At 42.7% G+C, this 20,958-nt stretch overlaps 1 protein-coding gene across 1 annotated transcript; it reads left to right on the plus strand.

Moving 5' to 3' along the window:
* The first annotated feature begins 1,068 nt into the window (after window positions 1-1,068).
* Window positions 1,069-14,564, plus strand: LOC108706064 (protein APCDD1-like). Its single transcript, XM_041577023.1, has 4 exons — window positions 1,069-1,418; window positions 8,887-9,061; window positions 10,545-11,076; window positions 12,947-14,564. The coding sequence occupies exons 1-4, from the start codon at window positions 1,382-1,384 to the stop codon at window positions 13,697-13,699; spliced, it is 1,497 nt and encodes a 498-aa protein (XP_041432957.1). The 5' UTR covers window positions 1,069-1,381; the 3' UTR covers window positions 13,700-14,564.
* The last annotated feature ends 6,394 nt before the right edge of the window (window positions 14,565-20,958 follow it).

Consider the following 20,958-nt stretch of genomic DNA (forward strand, 5'->3'; position numbering starts at 1 on the left):
ATCAGTGAATGTGTGTATATCAATGAATGAGTTTGTGTATCAGTAGGTGAGTTTCTGCATTAGTGAGTGTGTAAGTGTATGTATGCGTATCAGTGAGTGTGTAAGTGTATGTATGCGTATCAGTGAGTGTGTAAGTGTATGTATGAGTATCAGTGAGTGTGTAAGTTTATGTATGCGTATCAGTGAGTGTGTAAGTGTATGTGTGTGTATCAGTGAATGTGTTTATCAGTGAGTGACTGTGTGTATCACTTAATGAGAATATATTAGTGAGTGTGTAAGTGTATGAGTGTGTGTATGAGTCTGTGTTTCAGTAAAGTGTGTATCAGGGAATGTGTATCAGGGAATGAGTGTGTGCATCAATGAGTGTGTAAGTTTATGTATCGGTGAGTGTCTAAGTGTATGTGTGTGTATCAGTAAGTGTGTGTCTCAGTGAGTATGTAAATGTATGTGTGTGTATCAGTAAGTGTTTAAGTGTATGTGTGTTTATCAGTAAGTGTATGTGTATCAGTGAGTGTGTAAGTGTATGTGTGTTTATCAGTAAGTGTATGTGTATCAGTGAGTGTGTAAGTGTATGTGTGTGTATCAGTGAGTGTGTAAGTGTATGTGTGTGTATCAGTAATTGTGTAAGTGTATGTGTGTGTATCAGTGAGTGTGTAAGTGTATGTGTGTGTATCAGTAAGTGTGTAAGTGTATGTGTGTGTATCAGTAAGTGTATGTGTATCAGTGAGTTTGTAGGTGTATGTGTGTGTATCAGTGAGTGTGTAAGTGTATGTGTGTGTATCAGTGAGTGTGTATGTGTGTGTATCAGTGAGTGTGTAAGTGTATGTGTGTGTATCAGTGAGTGTGTAAGTGTATGTGTGTTTCAGTGTGTGTATCAGTAAGTGTGTAAGTGTGTGTATCAGTGAGTGTGTAAGTGTACAGTATGTGTGTGTGTATCAGTGAGTGTGTAAGTGTATGTGTGTTTAACAGTAAGTGTATGTGTATCAGTGAGTGTGTAAGTGTATGTGTGTGTGTATCAGTGAGTGTGTAAGTGTATGTGTGTGTGTATCAGTGAGTGTGTAAGTGTATGTGTGTGAGTGTGTAGCTGGGAGTGTGCAAGGGGAGGGGTTGAGTGTGCGACACTATGAATGAGCAGAGGGATAAGTGGAGGTGCATCGGGGGCAGTGAGTCTCCTCCTCTCCCAGCTCTGGGCTATAGCAGAACAGTCTGAATTACATGAGACTCAGTGGCTGCTCCTCTCTCACATCTGCACCAACAGTCCTGGGGCCCCGGGTACCTGCTGCTCATCTGGGGCTGCCGAAAGCACAGAGACCCCCAAACTTTCTGGATATCACAGCTCTGCTCCTCCTCCTCCTCTTCCTCCCAACCATTCACTGGACTCATGGCTGGATCCTTCACTTTCCTGACATTCTTCTTAGGTAGGTGCCCAGCATTTATCTCATTGGGCTTCTCCATTTACTCTGCTCCTGGGGGAAAACACTGGCAGCAACCGCAGAATCACTGGGAATTTGGGCTCAGTCCAATTAGGATCCAAGTCACTTTGTCTTTCATTGATCGGATACAGGAGACACTGACTCCTCATAGGGGGGAACCTGGGGAAATTTAATTTGGTACAAAGTAGAGAAGGTTGGAAAAAAACAATCAGGTTCAGCCTTTGTTTCTCCGAAGGAGCTGCCCAGCTGCTTGATAAATACACGTGCCCAATCTGTTGCTCACTAGCCTCCATCCTCTCACCGATGTCATGTGACAGCATGTTGCTCACTGTGATTGACAGTTTTTCTTGCTGACTGCCGGATACCTGGAAGATATCTGTGCTGCCCAACTAGTGCCTTTCAGTGTTTTTGGGCAAGTTCAGGCTTGCGTCAAGGGAGGTTCTACATGTGAGCATTGAATTACCCCAGTAGATTTGAGTGCTTGCTCAGGTCACTTATGTGGTTGCTAGGGTCACTGACACAAGCAACCATAGTAGCTACTGTAATTTCCTTGCTTTCAGTCTTGGGGCTCTGTATAAGCATTCACTGTGTATTCTCTTTGACAAAGCAAGGGTTAATTGGGGAGGGGTCAGTACCCATAGGAGAGACACGAATACCAAGCGCCCATGTGTGTGAACCCCCAGCATCCCCCCCTTCTACCTTCCAGGCAACCAAACACTCACTTCTTCTTAAAAATAGAATAGAAACTGTATCTCTCTGACTCTTTCTGAACTGACTCTTGAAACTATATAAAATCATTTTATTCTACCTGTTAATCTGCTACATTGTATCAGGAGTCAGAACCAGCTGCGCATAGAATATAAATAGCCAGTCCAACACTGCTTTCAACACCAACATAACATTTATACCAGTGACAATTCTGCTTTTTTGATTGTGCAAAAATCAGTTTTGGGGTGGAGTTTCCCTTCAATTGGGGTGCAGTTCTCCTTCATCTGAAATTGACATTTTATTAGGTTAACTTCCCCACACACCAGTATGTATTTTGTTTATATTAATTCCCTAACCTTAGGGGAAATATAACCTACTGTAACCCCACTCATTGCACTGCTGATTTTTACTGGACAGCAAGTGGGATACTGCCAGTCAGCAGGTAGATGAGCTGGGGGTGAGCCTTGATTTCAAGGCCACAACAGACTTTGCTGGCATCATTTTTCAAGGCCAAACATTTATAGCTAGTAGGTCTGTATAAACTGCAGGCTCCTCTGTGACTTCTAATATCCTTATCATTTACAGTAGGGGGTACATTATCCCTTATAATACATGAGTGATACTCAGAGTTCCCTGTATAACTCAGCCTGCAGCCTTGTGCCTTTATATGGTCACAGAACAACCCCTCAGTGACTTCTAATATCCTTATCATTTACAGTAGGGGGTACATTATCCCTTATAATACATGAGTGATACTCAGAGTTCCCTGTATAACTCAGCCTGCAGCCTTGGTGCCTTTATATGGTCACAGAACAACCCCTCAGTGACTTCTAATATCCTTATCATTTACAGTAGGGGGTACATTATCCCTTATAATACATGAGTGATACTCAGAGTTCCCTGTATAACTCAGCCTGCAGCCTTGTGCCTTTATATGGTCACAGAACAACCCCTCAGTGACTTCTAATATCCTTATCATTTACAGTAGGGGGTACATTATCACTTATAATACATGAGTGACACTCAGAGTTCCCTGTATAACTCAGCCTGCAGCCTTGTGCCTTTATATGGTCACAGAACAACCCATCAGTGACTTCTAATATCCTTATCATTTACAGTAGGGGGTACATTATCCCTTATAATACATGAGTGATACACAGAGTTCCCTGTATAACTCAGCCTGCAGCCTTGTGCCTTTAAATGGTCAAAGAACCCATCAGTGACTTCTAATATCCTTATTATTTACAGTAGGGGGTACTTTATCCCTTATAATACATGAGTGATACTCAGAGTTCCCTGTATAACTCAGCCTGCAGTCTTGTGCCTTTATATGGTCACAGAACCCGACAGTGACTTCTAATATCCTTATCATTTACAGTAGGGGGTACATTATCCCTTATAATACATGAGTGATACTCAGAGTTCCCTGTATAACTCAGCCTGCAGCCTTGTGCCTTTATATGGTCACAGAACAACCCCTCAGTGACTTCTAATATCCTTATCATTTACAGTAGGGGGTACATTAACCCTTATAATACATGAGTGATACACAGAGTTCCCTGTATAACTCAGCCTGAAGCCTTGTGCCTTTAAATGGTCAAAGAACCCATCAGTGACTTCTAATATCCTTATTATTTACAGTAGGGGGTACTTTATCCCTTATAATACATGAGTTATACTCAGAGTTCCCTGTATAACTCAGCCTGCAGCCTTGTGCCTTTATATGGTCACAGAACAACCCCTCAGTGACTTCTAATATCCTTATCATTTACAGTAGGGGGTACATTATCACTTATAATACATGAGTGACACTCAGAGTTCCCTGTATAACTCAGCCTGCAGCCTTGTGCCTTTATATGGTCACAGAACAACCCATTAGTGACTTCTAATATCCTTATCATTTACAGTAGGGGGTACATTATCCCTTATAATACATGAGTGATACACAGAGTTCCCTGTATAACTCAGCCTGCAGCCTTGTGCCTTTAAATGGTCAAAGAACCCATCAGTGACTTCTAATATCCTTATTATTTACAGTAGGGGGTACTTTATCCCTTATAATACATGAGTGATACTCAGAGTTCCCTGTATAACTCAGCCTGCAGTCTTGTGCCTTTATATGGTCACAGAACCCGACAGTGACTTCTAATATCCTTATCATTTACAGTAGGGGGTACATTATCACTTATAATACATGAGTGACACTCAGAGTTCCCTGTATAACTCAGCCTGCAGCCTTGTGCCTTTATATGGTCACAGAACAACCCCTCAGTGACTTCTAATATCCTTATCATTTACAGTAGGGGGTACATTAACCCTTATAATACATGAGTGATACACAGAGTTCCCTGTATAACTCAGCCTGAAGCCTTGTGCCTTTAAATGGTCAAAGAACCCATCAGTGACTTCTAATATCCTTATTATTTACAGTAGGGGGTACTTTATCCCTTATAATACATGAGTGATACTCAGAGTTCCCTGTATAACTCAGCCTGCAGTCTTGTGCCTTTATATGGTCACAGAACCCCTCAGTGCCTTCTAATATCCTTATCATTTACAGTAGGGGGTATGGTATTGGTTATGTTAGGCTGTTGCACTATATATGGGATACAGAATCCCCTGAAGTACATTACATGGATATAAGACAAGAGAGATGCATTGCTGGTTCAGGCACCGATGAACCAGGTGCTGTTGATGTAAGTGAATGAAGGGTTTGGGCTATGTCAGTGCCATGCTGGGGTGGGATGGAATGGTGGAACTATTACTAGCAGTGCTGCATATACAGAGTGCAGGGTATCATGGGAAATGATGGATGAAATCTGGCACCGCTATATGAAATATGCTTGAGTAGCTTTCACGTGTAGGTGTGTCCCCTCGTGCCCCTGTGTGAGTGAGAGATGTTTCATCACCTTATAATACTTACAGGGGTATTGGGGTACTGGCTTATATATCAGTACCAACTGGGGGGGGGGGACAGCATATATACACATGCAGGTATTTACCAAGAATTGGCCTATTAAGTGTAGCAAAGCAGCTGTGTAAGAGTAGTTCATGTGATGCAGTTTGGACTGTGATATAGAGAGATATATATATATATATATATATATATATAGAATCAGTGACGCCGGTGTTACTTGTATCTCGTCTCCCGATAAGAAACTGCCACGAACAGCGCAAGGTTCACCCGTGGAGTCTGACCAATAGAGTCTCCCTATCTGTGCCCAGGGCAGCGCCAACTGCAGAGAAAGGTACAGCGACTGGTTAATGTTTACGGGAAGATAATATTAACACTTTACTCACCAACTGCTTAGGCTAAAGGTTCTGCCCATGGTTCTGCTGTCAGTAAGATCAGACTCATAGGGGGGAATTCACAAATATTGAGATGAAATAAAAGTGGAGATAAAAGTGTCAGGTTTCCCACCAAATTCACAAACCTCTATCTCCACTTTTGTGAATTTGTCTTTTTTAAACAGACACTTTTCAGATTTTGTCTTTTACACAACATTTTTTTCTGAATTTGTCTTAACTCTTACTACACCTGTCAGTCAGCCATCAAATTGACATTTTTGGGGGAAAGGTTTAGGTTTATTTTAATTAGGAAAATTATACATCATTTTTTTTAGGGATAACCTGGGCTTTCTAAATCTCCCTACATGTTTGTGTAATTCCACAAAGATACAAGGGTCTAAATACAAAAAAAAAATATTTTGCATAATATAGGGATTTGTATAAGAAATATGGGATTTGTATAAGAAATATGTTTTATTATCGTAGGGCAAGTGTCTCAGTGCTGCTGAAACTAAAATATTGCCTGGGAGACAGGTCTGGACTGAGAGTCAAAATAGGCCCTGGCATTTCAGGTACATAGAGGCCCAAACAGCCCCCGCCTGCGCACCAAATAGTGATTTTCTATGGGACCTTATAGCAGCCCCTCTGTAAACTGTCTTATTCTCTAAAAAATGAAAAGTGTCTGCCCAGCACTGGAATTACTGAATAGGGGAATAGGAGTTGAATGGGGGAGTGGGTACTTAATGGGGGAGAGGGTGTTCAATGGGGGAGAGAGTGCTTAATGGGGGAAGTTGGTGCTTAATGGGGGAGTGGGTGCTCAATGGGGGAGTGGGTGCTTAATGGGGGAGTGGGTGTTCAATGGGGGAGAGAGTGCTTAATGGGGGAAGTTGGTGCTTAATGGGGGAGTGGGTGCTCAATGGGGGAGAGGGTGCTTAATGGGGGAGTGGGTGCTTAATGGGGAAAGGATGCTTAATGGGGAGAGGATGCTTAATGGGGGAGTGGGTGCTTAATGGGGGGAGTGGCTGTTTAATGGGGGAGAGGGTGTTTTTTCTTTTGGCTTCTCAGTACTCAGGAGCAGATTTTGGTTGGCATGTTTGTGGGGAGTATAATGGGGCCGGGAACCCCATAATGAGCTGCTGCTGAGAACTTAGAAACGTGACAATTGGTTTTCCTCACTAAATTCATAACCTGTGCCCTTTGGCTCTGTCACCCACCCCAGTGTCTTGTTCCCACATGCCAGCCTTAGCGTCTTAGGGGTATATTTATCAAAGAGTGAAGTTAATAGTGAAGTTCCGCCACTAGAGTGAAATTCCGGCACTCTCCATTCATTTCTATGGGATTTTTATAGGCGTATTTATCAAAGGGTGAACTTTCACTTTCACCCATTGATAAATACGCCTTTCAATATCCCATAGAAATTAATTGAGAGCTGCGGAATTTCACTCTAGTGGCGGAACTTCACTCTTTGATAAATTTACCCCATAGTGTCTAAGCTTGCCAGCCACTTGTCATGTGTGACTCTTTTCACCTTTCACCTTCACTGATTCCATTATACCATGTGACCCATATAGGTAACATTATAAGTATAATATAGTCCCCAGTGGGGAGGGGTCCTTACTGGTTCCTCTCTCCTCCAACTCCCTCCCCCATACTGTGTGATCTGCCTCCCCCCCAATTGTTAAGACACTAATGATACTCCTGAAGGTGATGCTTTATAGAGCAACAAACCCAAAAGAAGGATAGAAATACTTTCAGGCTGAGAAGGGGCCCTCAGAGAAGTCAGAATGCAGTGTTTCAATTGCCTCCATTTGTAGTTCATAAACGGGAAATCCCGGATCTTTCATGTGCTGCAGAACCCAACTATCATAGTAACTGCCATCAGTGGTGTGCTGAGCCCACCTACTGCTCGAGTCACAGACTCCATGCCCCACCCCTTAATCGTTTATCATATTATTCTAGTCCCACCCACTGCTTGAGTCACAGACTCTATGCTCCGCCCCATAAACTTCTATTATATTATTCTAGCTACACCCACTGCTTGAGTCACAGACTCCTTGCCCCTCCCCTCTGTAAACATCCATCAGAGTGTTGGAGTCCCACCCAAGTGTTAGCATGTTGCCAGTTAGACTGTGCTAATATCCTGATTGGTCAGTATTTCAGTATCTGTATCTCATTAAACAGGATGACACTGCCCCTCTGTTCAATGCATCGACCCCTATCTGCAGAGCATGGCCAGTACTTTACTGCTCAGGTTCATTTACCAGGTGGCACTGCAGAGGTTAATCACTTGGCCCCTTGCTGTACATTGCAATTACCCAGAATACATTGGGGTTCATCCCTCAGTTCAGGAGGATTTGCCAGTTTCCCTCCCTGTTGAGTCTGAGCGGATTATGATCGGGGGTCTTCCAGGACACGGCCGCCCCCCCTCCCATAATTACTAACATCTGTACTTATTAAAACAATGAGGTAAGTGACAGCAGGTCTGTGGGTACCGACACTGACAGCAACGAGTGGGAGACCCCAACTCTACTCCCCCAGAATGGACAGAAATACACCGGATCTGCCCCCACCTGGGGGAACTCAGCCAAGCAAAGAAATAGCAAGTTTCAATTGCCCCTGGGGCTACTGGAAAAAGAATGAAGTGATGGGAAGAGTTTGAGATAAAACTGCAGGGGCTTAACTGGAGAATGGGCCCTGTGGGGCCACTCTGCTCCCTATTTGGTTAATCCCATCGTGGAGCACACAATGAACACATTACTGGCTCCATTTGTCTCTCATTGTCTGGGTCAGTACATCTAGGGCATGTGTAAGCTCTTGCTTTACTAGTTATTAAAGGAGACATATTATGTAAAACATAAGAATGTACCAGTGCATTATACATTAGATATAGAAGAATTGTGCTTAAAAAAAGAATCCGGCTGCTTTATTGAATATTTCTGCATAAACCCTAATAATCCCTCCCTTCTCTTCCACTTGCCATTCCCTGAATTCTGCGGCTCTCCGTTCACTGCACTGTAGGACAGGAACCAATCAGCAGCTAGCAGGACCTGAAAGGGAACTGCAGCCTGTCTGTGCTTGTGTGACTGCAGGACTGTGATTGGCTGTCCCTCTCCTACTGTTCTTCATGCAGGGATCGTTAGGACACACCCACCCCTCATTTGAAACACAGACAGGGACCAGAGAACATCTATAGGGAGCTCTAATAAAAGGGACTGTTTTTAAAGACAATATCAATTTTTAGCACCATGTAAAAGCAACACCATATATCACTTATAAGTGCCTACAAAATTAGGGTTTTTAAATGTATCCTATATGTCTCCTTTGATATATACAGTACAACCAATCAGACCTGTGTAATTCCATATGGCAGCGCCACTGTTATCCATTGCTGTTTTTGGGGTACAGCCCTGTGCCTATTGTACTTATGTGAAACACAAATTATGCCTTTTTTTTGCAGCTCTGGCCTCTGGGAATAGGATCAGGGAAGTGCCCCCACCCTCCCACCAACATTATGGAGCAGACAGATTGACTTGGGAACCCCAGTGCCAATACCAGCTACGCCACCTGCAGGATGGGGCCCGAATTACAGCTCTGCTGCCACCCAATATTGAAGGACACTGGATCTCTACGGGGTAAGAAATTCATTTGGGGGGGGGGCAATGCCTTAAAGTGCTTCAAGGTTCTCTCCTTGTGAGTGACTAATCCTATGTAGGGATGCACCGAATCCAGGTTTCTGTTCGGGATTCAGCCTTTTTCAGCAGGATTCGGCCGAATCCTTCTGCCCGGCTAAACCGAATCTGAACTTGCATATGCAAATTAGGGGTGTGATTCGGGGGTATTCGGCTGAATCTTTTGTGAAGGGGTGTGGGGTGTGATTTCGTTCGGTATTCAGCTCAATCCAAAATAGTGGATTCTATAGCCATGTACCTGCAGTGCTCACCTTTGTTGTATACCAACATCCCCTTCTCTTTCCTGGTTGTGTGCTAAGCTCTGCCCTCAAGCAGGGGAAAGACAAACCATCTGGATTCTGATTATGGGAAACCTTCTTTTACTCAGTTGTGACCTATTGGTCAGTATGAGGTATTGCAGCTAATGGTAACAAAATGTCAGTGCTACCTACCTACCTATCACCATTCCCAAGGGCAAACTTGCACACTAATCCATTCACACCAATGTAGGCTTATATCTGTGCCTATATATTATACAGTTACATTATGTGCATATATGATATGGGGGTTACACTGTGACAGTGGTTGGAGGAAAGATGGGGTATATCTGTGTCTATATATTATACAGTTACATTATGTGCATATATGATATGGGGGTTACACTGTGACAGTGGTTGGAGGAAAGATGGGGGTATATCTGTGCCTATATATTATACAGTTACATTATGTGCATATATGATATGGGGGTTACACTGTGACAGTGGTTGGAGGAAAGATGGGGGTATATCTGTGCCTATATATTATACAGTTACATTATGTGCATATATGATATGGGGGTTACACTGTGACAGTGGTTGGGGGAAAGATGGGGGTATATCTGTGCCTATATATTATACAGTTACATTATGTGCATATATGATATGGGGGTTACACTGTGACAGTGGTTGGAGGAAAGATGGGGTATATCTGTGCCTATATATTATACAGTTACATTATGTGCATATATGATATGGGGGTTACTCTGTGACAGTGGTGGGAGGAAAGATGGGGGTATATCTGTGTCTATATATTATACAGTTACATTATGTGCATATATGATATGGGGGTTACACTATGACAGTGGTTGGAGGAAAGATGGGGGTATATCTGTGCCTATATATTATACAGTTACATTATGTGCATATATGATATGGGGGTTACACTGTGACAGTGGTTGGGGAAAGATGGGGGTATATCTGTGTCTATATATTATACAGTTACATTATGTGCATATATGATATGGGGGTTACACTATGACAGTGGTTGGAGGAAAGATGGGGGTATATCTGTGCCTATATATTATACAGTTACATTAGTGGATATAGGATATTGGGGGTACATATAATACACACTACCAAACATGGTATAAATTATATACTGATCATATTTTCCCATTTATCTCATGTAGATGTGAGGTGCGCCCAGGACCCGAGTTTCTCATCAGATCTTACACGTTTTACCCTGAGCGTTTGTTCAAAGCTCTGCAGTTCTATTACCGGGACCCTCACTGTCGGGAACCCTCCTATTCACTAGTGATCAAGGGGAAAGTGCGGCTGCGTCAGGCTTCCTGGATAACACGGGGGGCTATGGAGGCCGATTACCAGCTACACAAGGTGGGGGTTGTGTTTCACAGCCAAGAGATGATGAGCGCTGTACGAGCCCAGATGAACAGGACCTGTGCTGGATTTGTGTCGACGGGTCGTACCTGGGCGCCGGGCAGAGTGTATGAGCTTCTGAGTGCCAAGTTGGGCCGGGACTGCACCTCTGCCATTGGATTTAATATGCATGAACTGAGTCTGCTGAGGCTGGAGAAACAGTACAACGCTCAGCACATGGGGGTGCTAGTGGAGAAGCTTTTCTTGGGGGACATCCATACTGAAAAGTCCGAGAGGATCCATTACCGGCCCACTGGCTACCAGCAGCCCCTGCAGAGTGCTCTGGTGAGTTCTGGTATTTACAGCAGAACCTCAATTTACATTTTACTGCAATTTAAGTGGCAAAACCCCCAAATAAACGGATATATTTCCATAATTGGCATCATATCTCCATTGGCCTACTGGTACCAGTGATTTACAGTAATTGTAATATCTCTGAATAAGACTGCAACGATTGGGAGCTTTACCTTCTTATATATATATATATATATATATATATATATATATATATATATATATATATATATATATATATATATATATATAGTATAGGATCTGTTATGCAGAATTCACAGGACCTGGGATTTTCCAGATAAGGGATCTTTCCATAATTTGGATCTTCATACCTTCAATTTACTTACAAATAATGTAAATATTAAATAAACCCAATAGGCTGTTTTTGCCTCCAATAAGGATGAATTGTATCTAAGTTGGGATCGAGTAGAAGGGACTATTTTATTACAACAGAAAAATAGGAAATTATTTTTAAAAAATTGCGATATGGGAGATGGTCTTCCTGTAATTCAGAGCTTTTTGGATAACAGGCTTCTGGATAACTAATCCCATACCTGTATTTCTATAGATAGATATGGGTGTGAGCTACCATATTTCCATTGGACAGTAGAGCTCAATGTCCCCTTCAGCAGTTGAGACTTAGTTCCCCTCATTGGTTGATGTGCTCAAAAGGGGTGGAGCAATGGCATACACTTGCTGTTTTAGCTACTCTTTCTTCAAAAACCAACAGCTTTTTAAGTGAAATGCACAATTTCCTAACTTTTCATAAAAGTTCAGTAATGTGACCCCAGCATTGTCATAGTAACCAATCATTTCAGGACACAGTGTGCCCAGCATGTTATACCTAATAGCTCCAGTAATATGTTACAGTAGCCCTGGTTGTTAATGACAGTGACCCCATTATTTCATGATTTAGTGGCCTCAGCAGAACATAACAGTAGCCCTATTATTATAGTTCACTATTTCATAACCTAATGGCCTTAATAATATATAACAGTGGCCCCAGCAATATATAACAGTATAAGGTATTGCTTATTGTGAGTGCAGGGTAATCTTGCTGGTAATTTTGCCTTTTAAAGTGGCAATAGACGTAGTGATCCGCTCGTTTAGTAATGTTGCCAAACAAGAGGCTCTCTCCCCGATATGCCAACATTGAAGTGGGTGATATCAGGCTGATCTGATAAACACACAGATGCGACCGCGATCTGACGGGATTTTTTAACCTGCCTGATCGTGATCTGGCCGACTTTTGGACAGATTTCGATCAGGAAAGCCCGTCAGATGGCCCCATACACCGGCCAATAAGATGCTGACTTGGTCTGTCAGCAGCTTTTATCGGCCCTTGTATGGGAGCCCGTCTAACTTGAACCCTGGCCTCAGTAGATCGGAGCCCTGTCAGCTGATCTTTCCTTCTGATTTGTAGTCACACTTTGATCAAGTTCAGACTTTTGCCGGTGTAAATCTTACATGACATTTAGTTGATGCAAAGGAAGAGGGGATAAAGGTACCTGAACTTGTCACCTTATAATATCAGGATGGAAAACATTCCTTTTTGGGCTCGGAGAGGATCATGGTGGGTGCATTTAACAATACAGAGAGTGACAGTTGGTATGTACTGCCCTCTAGTGGTAAATGTATTTGGTAACAGTGTCCATCCTCTTATTAAAGGACTTCTCTCCTGTTAAAGTCGATATTTGGTAGAAATGTTAATGAAAAAGATTTATTGAGCATCATTTACAGCGATGCTGCATGGGTAGGTCTTGGTGGTCCTTACGATGAAAGCGATTGTGCCTGGAGTTGCTTTGCCACATTGTCACTCTGCTTTGTATCTGTAGCTAATTTTTATATTTTTTTTCCCCAGCACCACGTGCACCCTTGTCCAGCCTGCATGGAAATATACAGGGCAGATGAGCACCGGCCTCCCACCCTTCCACACACCCCTCATCCTCCGGCACATCTCATTGGGAAGTGGGTGAGCGGCCAATGTGAGGTGCGTCCGGCCGTGCTCTTCCTCACACGATACTTGACGTTCCATGGAGACAACCGCACATGGGAAGGCTTTTACTACCACTACGCAGACCCTCTCTGCAAGCAGCCCACGTTCACCCTCTACGCTTCAGGCCACTACACCAAAGGGTTCCACTCGCAGCCCGTAAAAGGTGGGACGGAACTGGTCTTTCAAGTGAACCGGGCTCGGGTCACATCGTTGAGTCATGCCACAGTTCAGATGCTCAATGCATCCAGGCCAGGGAGCTGTGGGGTGGTTGGAAATTGGGTCGTAGGGGAGGAACAGGATATTACAGAGACGGGGGGCTGCGAGGCTCTGGGTATCCACCTTCCTCATACGGAATACGAATTATTCAAAGTGGAACAGGACGGAAGCGGACGACATCTGCTTTATTTGGGCGAGCGGCCTACAGACGGGTCAAGTCCAGATTCACCCAACAAGAGGCCAACATCCTACCAGCCTCCTCTTATCCAATGTGCTGGGGAGTCCACCGTCTCTTCCAAGCACAGCCATCTTGTAGACTTGACCCCAAGCCGGGCACCCATTCTGAACCCCCACTCAGTCCTGTGCTCTGCTCTGTTAATTGCAGCACATATTTTAAGATAAAACTGAGCCGTTTGTTGAGGTGCAGCTCTATGATCCCATCGGGGTCCGGACATACCAAATTGCAGAGAAAAGATACAAGGCTTTGGTTTCTCAGTTGAGGATTCTGTAAATAACTTTCAATCAAATGTACGAGCAGGAACTATTTAGGCCAAAAATCATTTTCGCCCTCGAGGGCGTCTGACGTTGCAGGCAGACCTCCTAGTAAAACGGTATGAGCCATTACTCTTAGGCCACATGGGAGAAGTCGTCCTTGATGTTTTACAAAGCCATGTATTCTACATGGAACACTCCGTCTTACAGGTCGGACCATACGTGTATATTCCGTGCTATGGTGCCACCCTCCCATTGGCTGGGGAGCTCTTCCTTGCACACCAGCAGCTGATCCATAGCAGAATGACCCACCCCCCTCCCAGTCATTTTTCCAGCGAACACTGGGAATTATATAAAGTTTCTCCATGTTTCAGTGTTGCAGGACAAGTAAGGTTACAGCACCAGATAAAGGACCTGTAATTTATTTTAATATGTAAAACCTTTATATATTGTTATGCTACTGTCCTCTTACTGCCTCAGGGTTGGACCTGGGTATCCCCCACTGGATGACCAATCCCATCAGCACCCTTATTTCTATACTACAGATATCACTTTGCACATTTTAAATTAAAGGAAAACTGAGCTTAACTTAAAGGGGAAGTAAAGTCTAAAATAGAAAAAGCTAGAAATGCTGTATTTTGTATACTTAACATAAACATGAACTTACTGCACCATAAGCCTAGTCAAACAACTGATTTATGCTTGGCCACAGGGGGTCACCATTTTGTAACTTTGTTAAATATCTTTGCAAGACCAAGACTGTGCACATGCTCAGTGTGGTCTGGGCTGCTTAGGGATCATCATAAATGATCAAACCAGCACAAGTCAAATAATATCTGCCAGAAGCCGATACAGCAAGATTGATTAATAATCAGAATATACAGACTGCACTGGGTCCTGTGTTGTCATGTAATCTAATGTGGAATTTATAGTTTTTGTATTGTTTAATACAAACTTTCTCCAACTCTGCAGAACCAGCGGCTGCAGCAAAATAATCCTCCAAATAGAATCCCAGTTTATCTGTTTAAATCTGGCTCCATGATCTTTGTCCCTGCAGCTGGAGTTGGAAACAGTAAAGGGTATGTTAAGGCAAAAATAAAATCCAATACAAATCTCTACACAGTCGCTGACTGCTCTACAGGGAAACAAACAAAGCTGCTTGAGTTCTGCATGGCTGGGAAGTAAGGCGGGGGCTCCCCCTGATGTTCACAAGTATGATTGTTTCCCTGCAGAGCAGTAAGGGATTGTCTGACAACAGTCAGACAATCTGACAGCAGTAAATGAAGGGAGAATTTAACTGCATACAGTCAAGTTTCTTATAAAAACGGTAGACATTTTTTAATTAAAGTATATTAGAGATAGGTTTTTTTTCATTAAAGAAAGTATAAATGGGATTTTATTTTTTTGCCTTTACATGCCCTTTAAGGACAGATTTATCAAGGGTCAAATAGTAAATTCAAATTTTTGAGTTTCGAAATTCACACATTCAAATTTTAATCCCCCTATTTTAATGTAAATTCGAATGTGAGATTTATGACAGCTTGACCATGGAAACAGTCCTAATTTGAATATTCGCCACATAAAACCTGCAGAGTTCATGTACAAGTCAATGGCAGAGCTGAGTTTTTTGTTTGATCTATGATTCAAATTTTCGGGTCAGAATCATTCGATCGAACATCAATCTTAAATAACCTCCCAGTTGAATTGTGAGTATATTCGCATTAAAAAAATTTCACGTGAATTCGAAATTCGACCATTGATAAATGGACCAACTTGCATCAGAATTTAATAATCATGTTGCATCAGCAAAACGACCTAGTTTTCTGCTTCTCATCAGCAGCTCAAGGCACACTGAGCATGTGCGAGTCGCAGACACTCTTAACAAAATCCAAGATGGGAAACTTCTGTGAGAACTTTAAAGGCCTGGATCATTACTTCTATAAAGATGCTGAACCGTTGGTTCAATATATAAAAAATGGCATTTCTAGATATATTCGTTTTAGTTTAGTTTTCCTGTAAATGGTGAACAGAGTGTCAGGTTCTTTGGTGGTCTGTAGGAGGCCCAGACCCACACTGTACTCCATATAGTATTTGGCCACAAACCTTTGTAACAAGGGAAACTCACAACTATCCATTAATAAGAAACAAACCCATGCACTAGGGAACAAGCATATCTGTAGATAAGATAATTTCCGCAGCACATGCCGGCTGAGGCATTGGGGGGACCCAGTATTAGAAGGACTTTATGAGAGCGACAGACAATGATCATGCTGATTGGGGGGCTGACAGTGTCTTGAAAGCTAAGTTTTTATAATACAAATATATACGTGTGTAGCAGCAGGTACCAGAGACACTACATGTATAGGGGAAATGCTGTATGCGGGTTGGTTATGCATATTCTGCTACGAGACCACGGCACACGTCTGGCTATGAATTTTGTAAAGAATTAAATATATTGTATATAACAGGATCCTTGGACTTATTATATTGATATTTTTGCAGTGTTCACTCCGGGGGTTTATAAGGGACACTATCACTATTGTATGGGCTAGGACAGGGATCCCCAACCTTTGGAACCCGTGAGCAACATTCAGAAGTAAAAGGAGTTGGGGAGCAACACTAGCATGAAAAATATTCTTGGGGTGCCAAATAAGAGCTGTGATTGGCCATTTAGTAGCCCCTATGTGGATTGTCAACCTACATTGAGGCTCTGTTTAGCAGTGCACCTGGTTTTTATACAACCAAAACTTATTCAAAAATAAGCACCTGCTTTGAGGCCACTGGGAGCAACATCCAAGGGGTTGGGGAGCAAATTGTTGGCTACTGGTTGAGGATCACTGGGCTAGGACATGCCCATGAATGAATCTGCTAGTGAATGAATAGTGCTGATTGGATACGTGAGGGCAAATTCACTAAAGGGTGAATTTTCGCTAGAGAACAATCCGCCACAATTCGCTACCACTATGCTAATTCACTAAAATGCGACTCTGTGTCTCTGTAGCCGAACACTGGCAAAGTCTTACTAGCATTAATTCGTCAGCGCAAGCATTTCTTATCGATCTTTCACTAACGTTCATTTCTGCTTAGCGAAACTTCATTAGTACTCTTACAGTTTGACTAGGGCGGGTACATATAGGTGATATATATACGTCTTTATTAGTGGTGTTGGTGCAAATGCTTGAAGTCGCCACTTATTATTACAAATGTCCAAAAAAAGCAAAATAAAGACAAACGAGACTGTCTAATGCCCCAGACATGAGCCCACCCAAAAACAAATGCCCCTCAAGTGGCAGGGAAAAAAATGTTATCACAAAAATCTTTAATACATAGGACTTTTGAAGGCAATCCCCCTTTAAAATATGAAAAAACACCAGCGTTTCTTAAAACTTACAGGATATGATGTCACTGAGGAGGATGTAGCTTCGTTCTATCAGTTCGCTTGGCCTAAGGTGAAGCAGGAAACTCTGGCGAAAGAGATAACGTTCTGTAAAATTCGCACTTCAGTGAATTTGCGGAGAAACGATCATTTGCCTGAGCGAAAGCTGACCTGGGGATAGGGCGTGAAACTATGCTAGCGACGGTCTCTTTCGATAGCGTATTGTCCTCTACAGTAAATTGGCGATGTCCCTGCGGATGGTATTTCTGCCGAATTTTTGCTAGCGATGGTCAATTCGCCCTTTAGTAAATCTGCCCCATGGAGCAGCAACAGCCTGTTGCAGTACAACCGTTCCTGCTGCAGTACAATCATGTCATGCCATGTCCAACTGGCAACAGCAGGAGTGAGTTGTTTGCAGCAGGAGGAAACAAATCAACGCACATGCAAAGAAGCACAGCAGGTTCCATGATCTAGCAGGTAAGTTGTCAGAAACAATAACAATGTGACTCACTATTCCACTGGGGATTCTAGAGCGCGGGAGATCCTTGCACACACACACACAGAGATCCCTGCTGGAAAGGATGGGAAAAGGGGTATTACGAAATAAACAGAAACAGATGCATGTAATGATGCAGAGATTAATGAGAGCACAGCCAGGCGCCTGCCAGCGACTCCCGTTCTATCGACTCCCTGTTACAGAGAGAAATGGAGTCAATATGAAATATTTGCCGATTATGATAAGTTGCCGGCAGCCAAATGCTCCCTTTGTTTCGTGGGAGGCAAATACTCATACAAAAAAAGTCTGATTACAAGCACGAGCCCTATTAAAAGGCTGCCGTCTAACAGCTTCCATACATAGTGCTGATTATCAGCTATTCTGCATATGCTCGGGTCACACTAGAACAACATGATGTCATACAAACAGATTAGACTATAGGGGGAGGCCTAAATTACGGAAAGGCTGTCTCCCATATGGGGCAAATTCACTAAAATGCGAAGTTGCGCCAGGCGCAACTACGCCGCACTTCGCCAGCGCTTCGCAAATTCACTAAAATCCGAAGTTGCGCACAGGGGTAGCGTAAGGTTGCGGAGTTGCGCTAGCGTTGTTTCGCTATATAAAGCGAAGTTGTGCTAGCGAAGGCTAATTTGCATACGGTGCGAAATTCAAATTTCAATGGAGGAATACGTATCTGCACTACAAATGCCTAGAAAACCTTCAAATCTGCAAATAAAATTTTTATTTTGCCCTACACATGTGCCCACTGTCTAGGTAAATTGCCATGAGTCAGGAAATGTAGGGGGGAGGAAGGGGAGCCCCAAAAAATTTTCGATCTTTTTCAGCCTATCAGCCATCATGTAGAAAACACGCCAGCGTTTTTTGGGACTTAGAAAAAATTTTGACTTTTTTTTAAACAATCCCTATCTACTCTATTGCGCTTCGCCAGGTTTGAGGTGGCGAAGGAAGTCTAGCGTAAAAGGTAGCGTTCACTACACTGCGCAAGTTAGTGAATTTGCGTAGTTTCGTCGCTAGCGAAGATTCGCCTGGCGTAAGGTTGCGAAGTAACACTAGCGAAACTACGCCAGCGTTCGTTAGTGAATTTGCGCAGTAGCGAAAATGCCAAACGCTAGCGAATTAACGCTAGCGTTCGGCGCTTCGCGCCTTAGTGAATTTGCCCCATAGACTCCATTTTATACTAGGGATGCACCGAATCCAGGATTCGGTTCGGGATTCGGTTCGGGATTCGGCCTTTTTCTGCAGGATTCGGATTCGGCCGAATCCTTCTGCCCGGCCGAATCCGAATTTGCATATGCAAATTAGGGGCAGGGAGGGAAATTGCGTGACTTTTTGTCAGAAAACAAGGAAGTAAAAAATGTTTTCCCCTTCCCACCCCTAATTTGCATATGCAAATTAGGGTTCGGATTCGGTTCGGTATTCGGCCGAATCCTTCGTTAATTCGGCCGAATCCAAAAAAGTGGATTCGGTGCATCCCTATTTTATACAAATAGTTTTAATTTTTAAAAATGACTTTTTGACCTTTATGACCTTTTTCTCGGTAATAATAAAACAGTCGCTTGTACTTGAACCCAACTAAGATATAATTAATCCTTATTGGAGGCAAAACCAGCCTATTGGGTTTATTGAATGTTGATAAGTCTAGTCTAATAGACTTAAGGTATGGTCGCTCATTCCCATGGAGCTTTTCACATACCACAAGTCTATTTCAGGCAGCAAAGAGACATGTTTATACCTATAGATTCTTAGGTGCTAGGAAAGACTCAACTTGGACACCCATAGGTGCCACCACCCAACTGAACAGAAAGTGCAGTTATATTGTGGGAGTATAAGGGCCTGGAGAGACAGTGGTACTCATTTATTAAAAGGGTTGTTCACCTACTAGTTAACCTTTTGTATGACGTAGAGTGTGATATTCCAAGCCAATTTTCAATTGGTTTTAGATTTTTATTATTTATGGTTTTTGAGTTATTATTATTATTACAACATGTATTTATATAGCGCCAACATATTGTGTAGCACTGTAAAGTAACGGTGATTATACAACTACATCACATGAATTATATACATAGAATATATGGAGTAACAAACATCACAATCAATACAGGTACAAGAAGGTGAGGAAGGCCCTATGCATAGGCATACAGTCTAAAGGGAAGGGAGTAATACACAAGGTGTGGGAATGGGCAAGATCGAATTAAGTGGGTGAGAAATGTGGTGTTGTATGTGGTGTTGCGTTTGGTAGTTAAGCAGAGTGAGGGTAGGCTTCTCGAAAGAAGTGTGTTTTCAGAGATTTTTTGAAAGCAGAAAGGTTGGGAGAAAGTCGGACAGATCGTGGGAGAGAGTTCCAGAGGAGGGGTGCAGCCCTTCCAAAGTCTTGAATGCGAGCATGTGAGGAGGTAATGAGAGAAGAGTTGAGTAGCAGGTCAGTAGAGGAGTAGAGTTATTCAGAAGCTCTCCAGTTTGCAATTTAAGCACTCTGGTAGCTAGGGTCCTAATTTGCTTAGCAACCATGCACTGATTTGAAAAAGAGACTGGGATATAAATAGGAGAGGCAGGAGGAGTAATAAAAAGTAGCAGTAATAATACATTTGTAGCCTTACAGAGCATTTGTTTTATAGATGGGATCAGTGGCCACCATTTGAAAGCTAGAAAGTCAGAAGAAAAAGGCAAATAATTAAAAAAAAAACTATTAAAAGTAAAAGATGAAGACCAGTTGAAAAGTTGCTTAGCATTGACCATTCTATAACTAAAAGTTACTTAAAGGGGACCCCCGTCACCCAAATAAAAAATATTCCAAATCCTATTTTATCACATTAGTCAAGCAAAATGAACTTTAATTACACTGTATAAATTATTTGAATCTTGTTTCCATCAGTCTGCGAACTCATAATTATAACAAACAGGCAGGAGCCATTTTGTGGACACTGTTATTAAGACAAGCTTTGCTTCATCTCAGAATCTTGTTTGTGCACCAGAATGGGGGACCTGATGTCCATCCCCATGTCCTGGCTACACAATTAAATGGTTAAGAGAATGGGGGAATGTGTGGAGAGCAGTGACATCTAGGAAGTGCTGAATGGAAAGTGAAAGTAATTGTCTGCCCCGCCTCTATGCCTAAGGCAACAGCTATGAAGGCTTTAATAATAAAAAAAAATAGCTTAAGCTCCCCATAGACGCGACGATTCTTCTTGCCGAACAACCGATTTTAGGGAAGTCCGACCAATCCTTCGAAATTATCAGCTGAGAAATTGACAAAATGTCTAGCCCCGTGTCAGA

This window comes from Xenopus laevis, chromosome 9_10L, assembly GCF_017654675.1.
Source record: "Xenopus laevis strain J_2021 chromosome 9_10L, Xenopus_laevis_v10.1, whole genome shotgun sequence".
Taxonomy (NCBI): Eukaryota; Metazoa; Chordata; class Amphibia; order Anura; family Pipidae; genus Xenopus; species Xenopus laevis.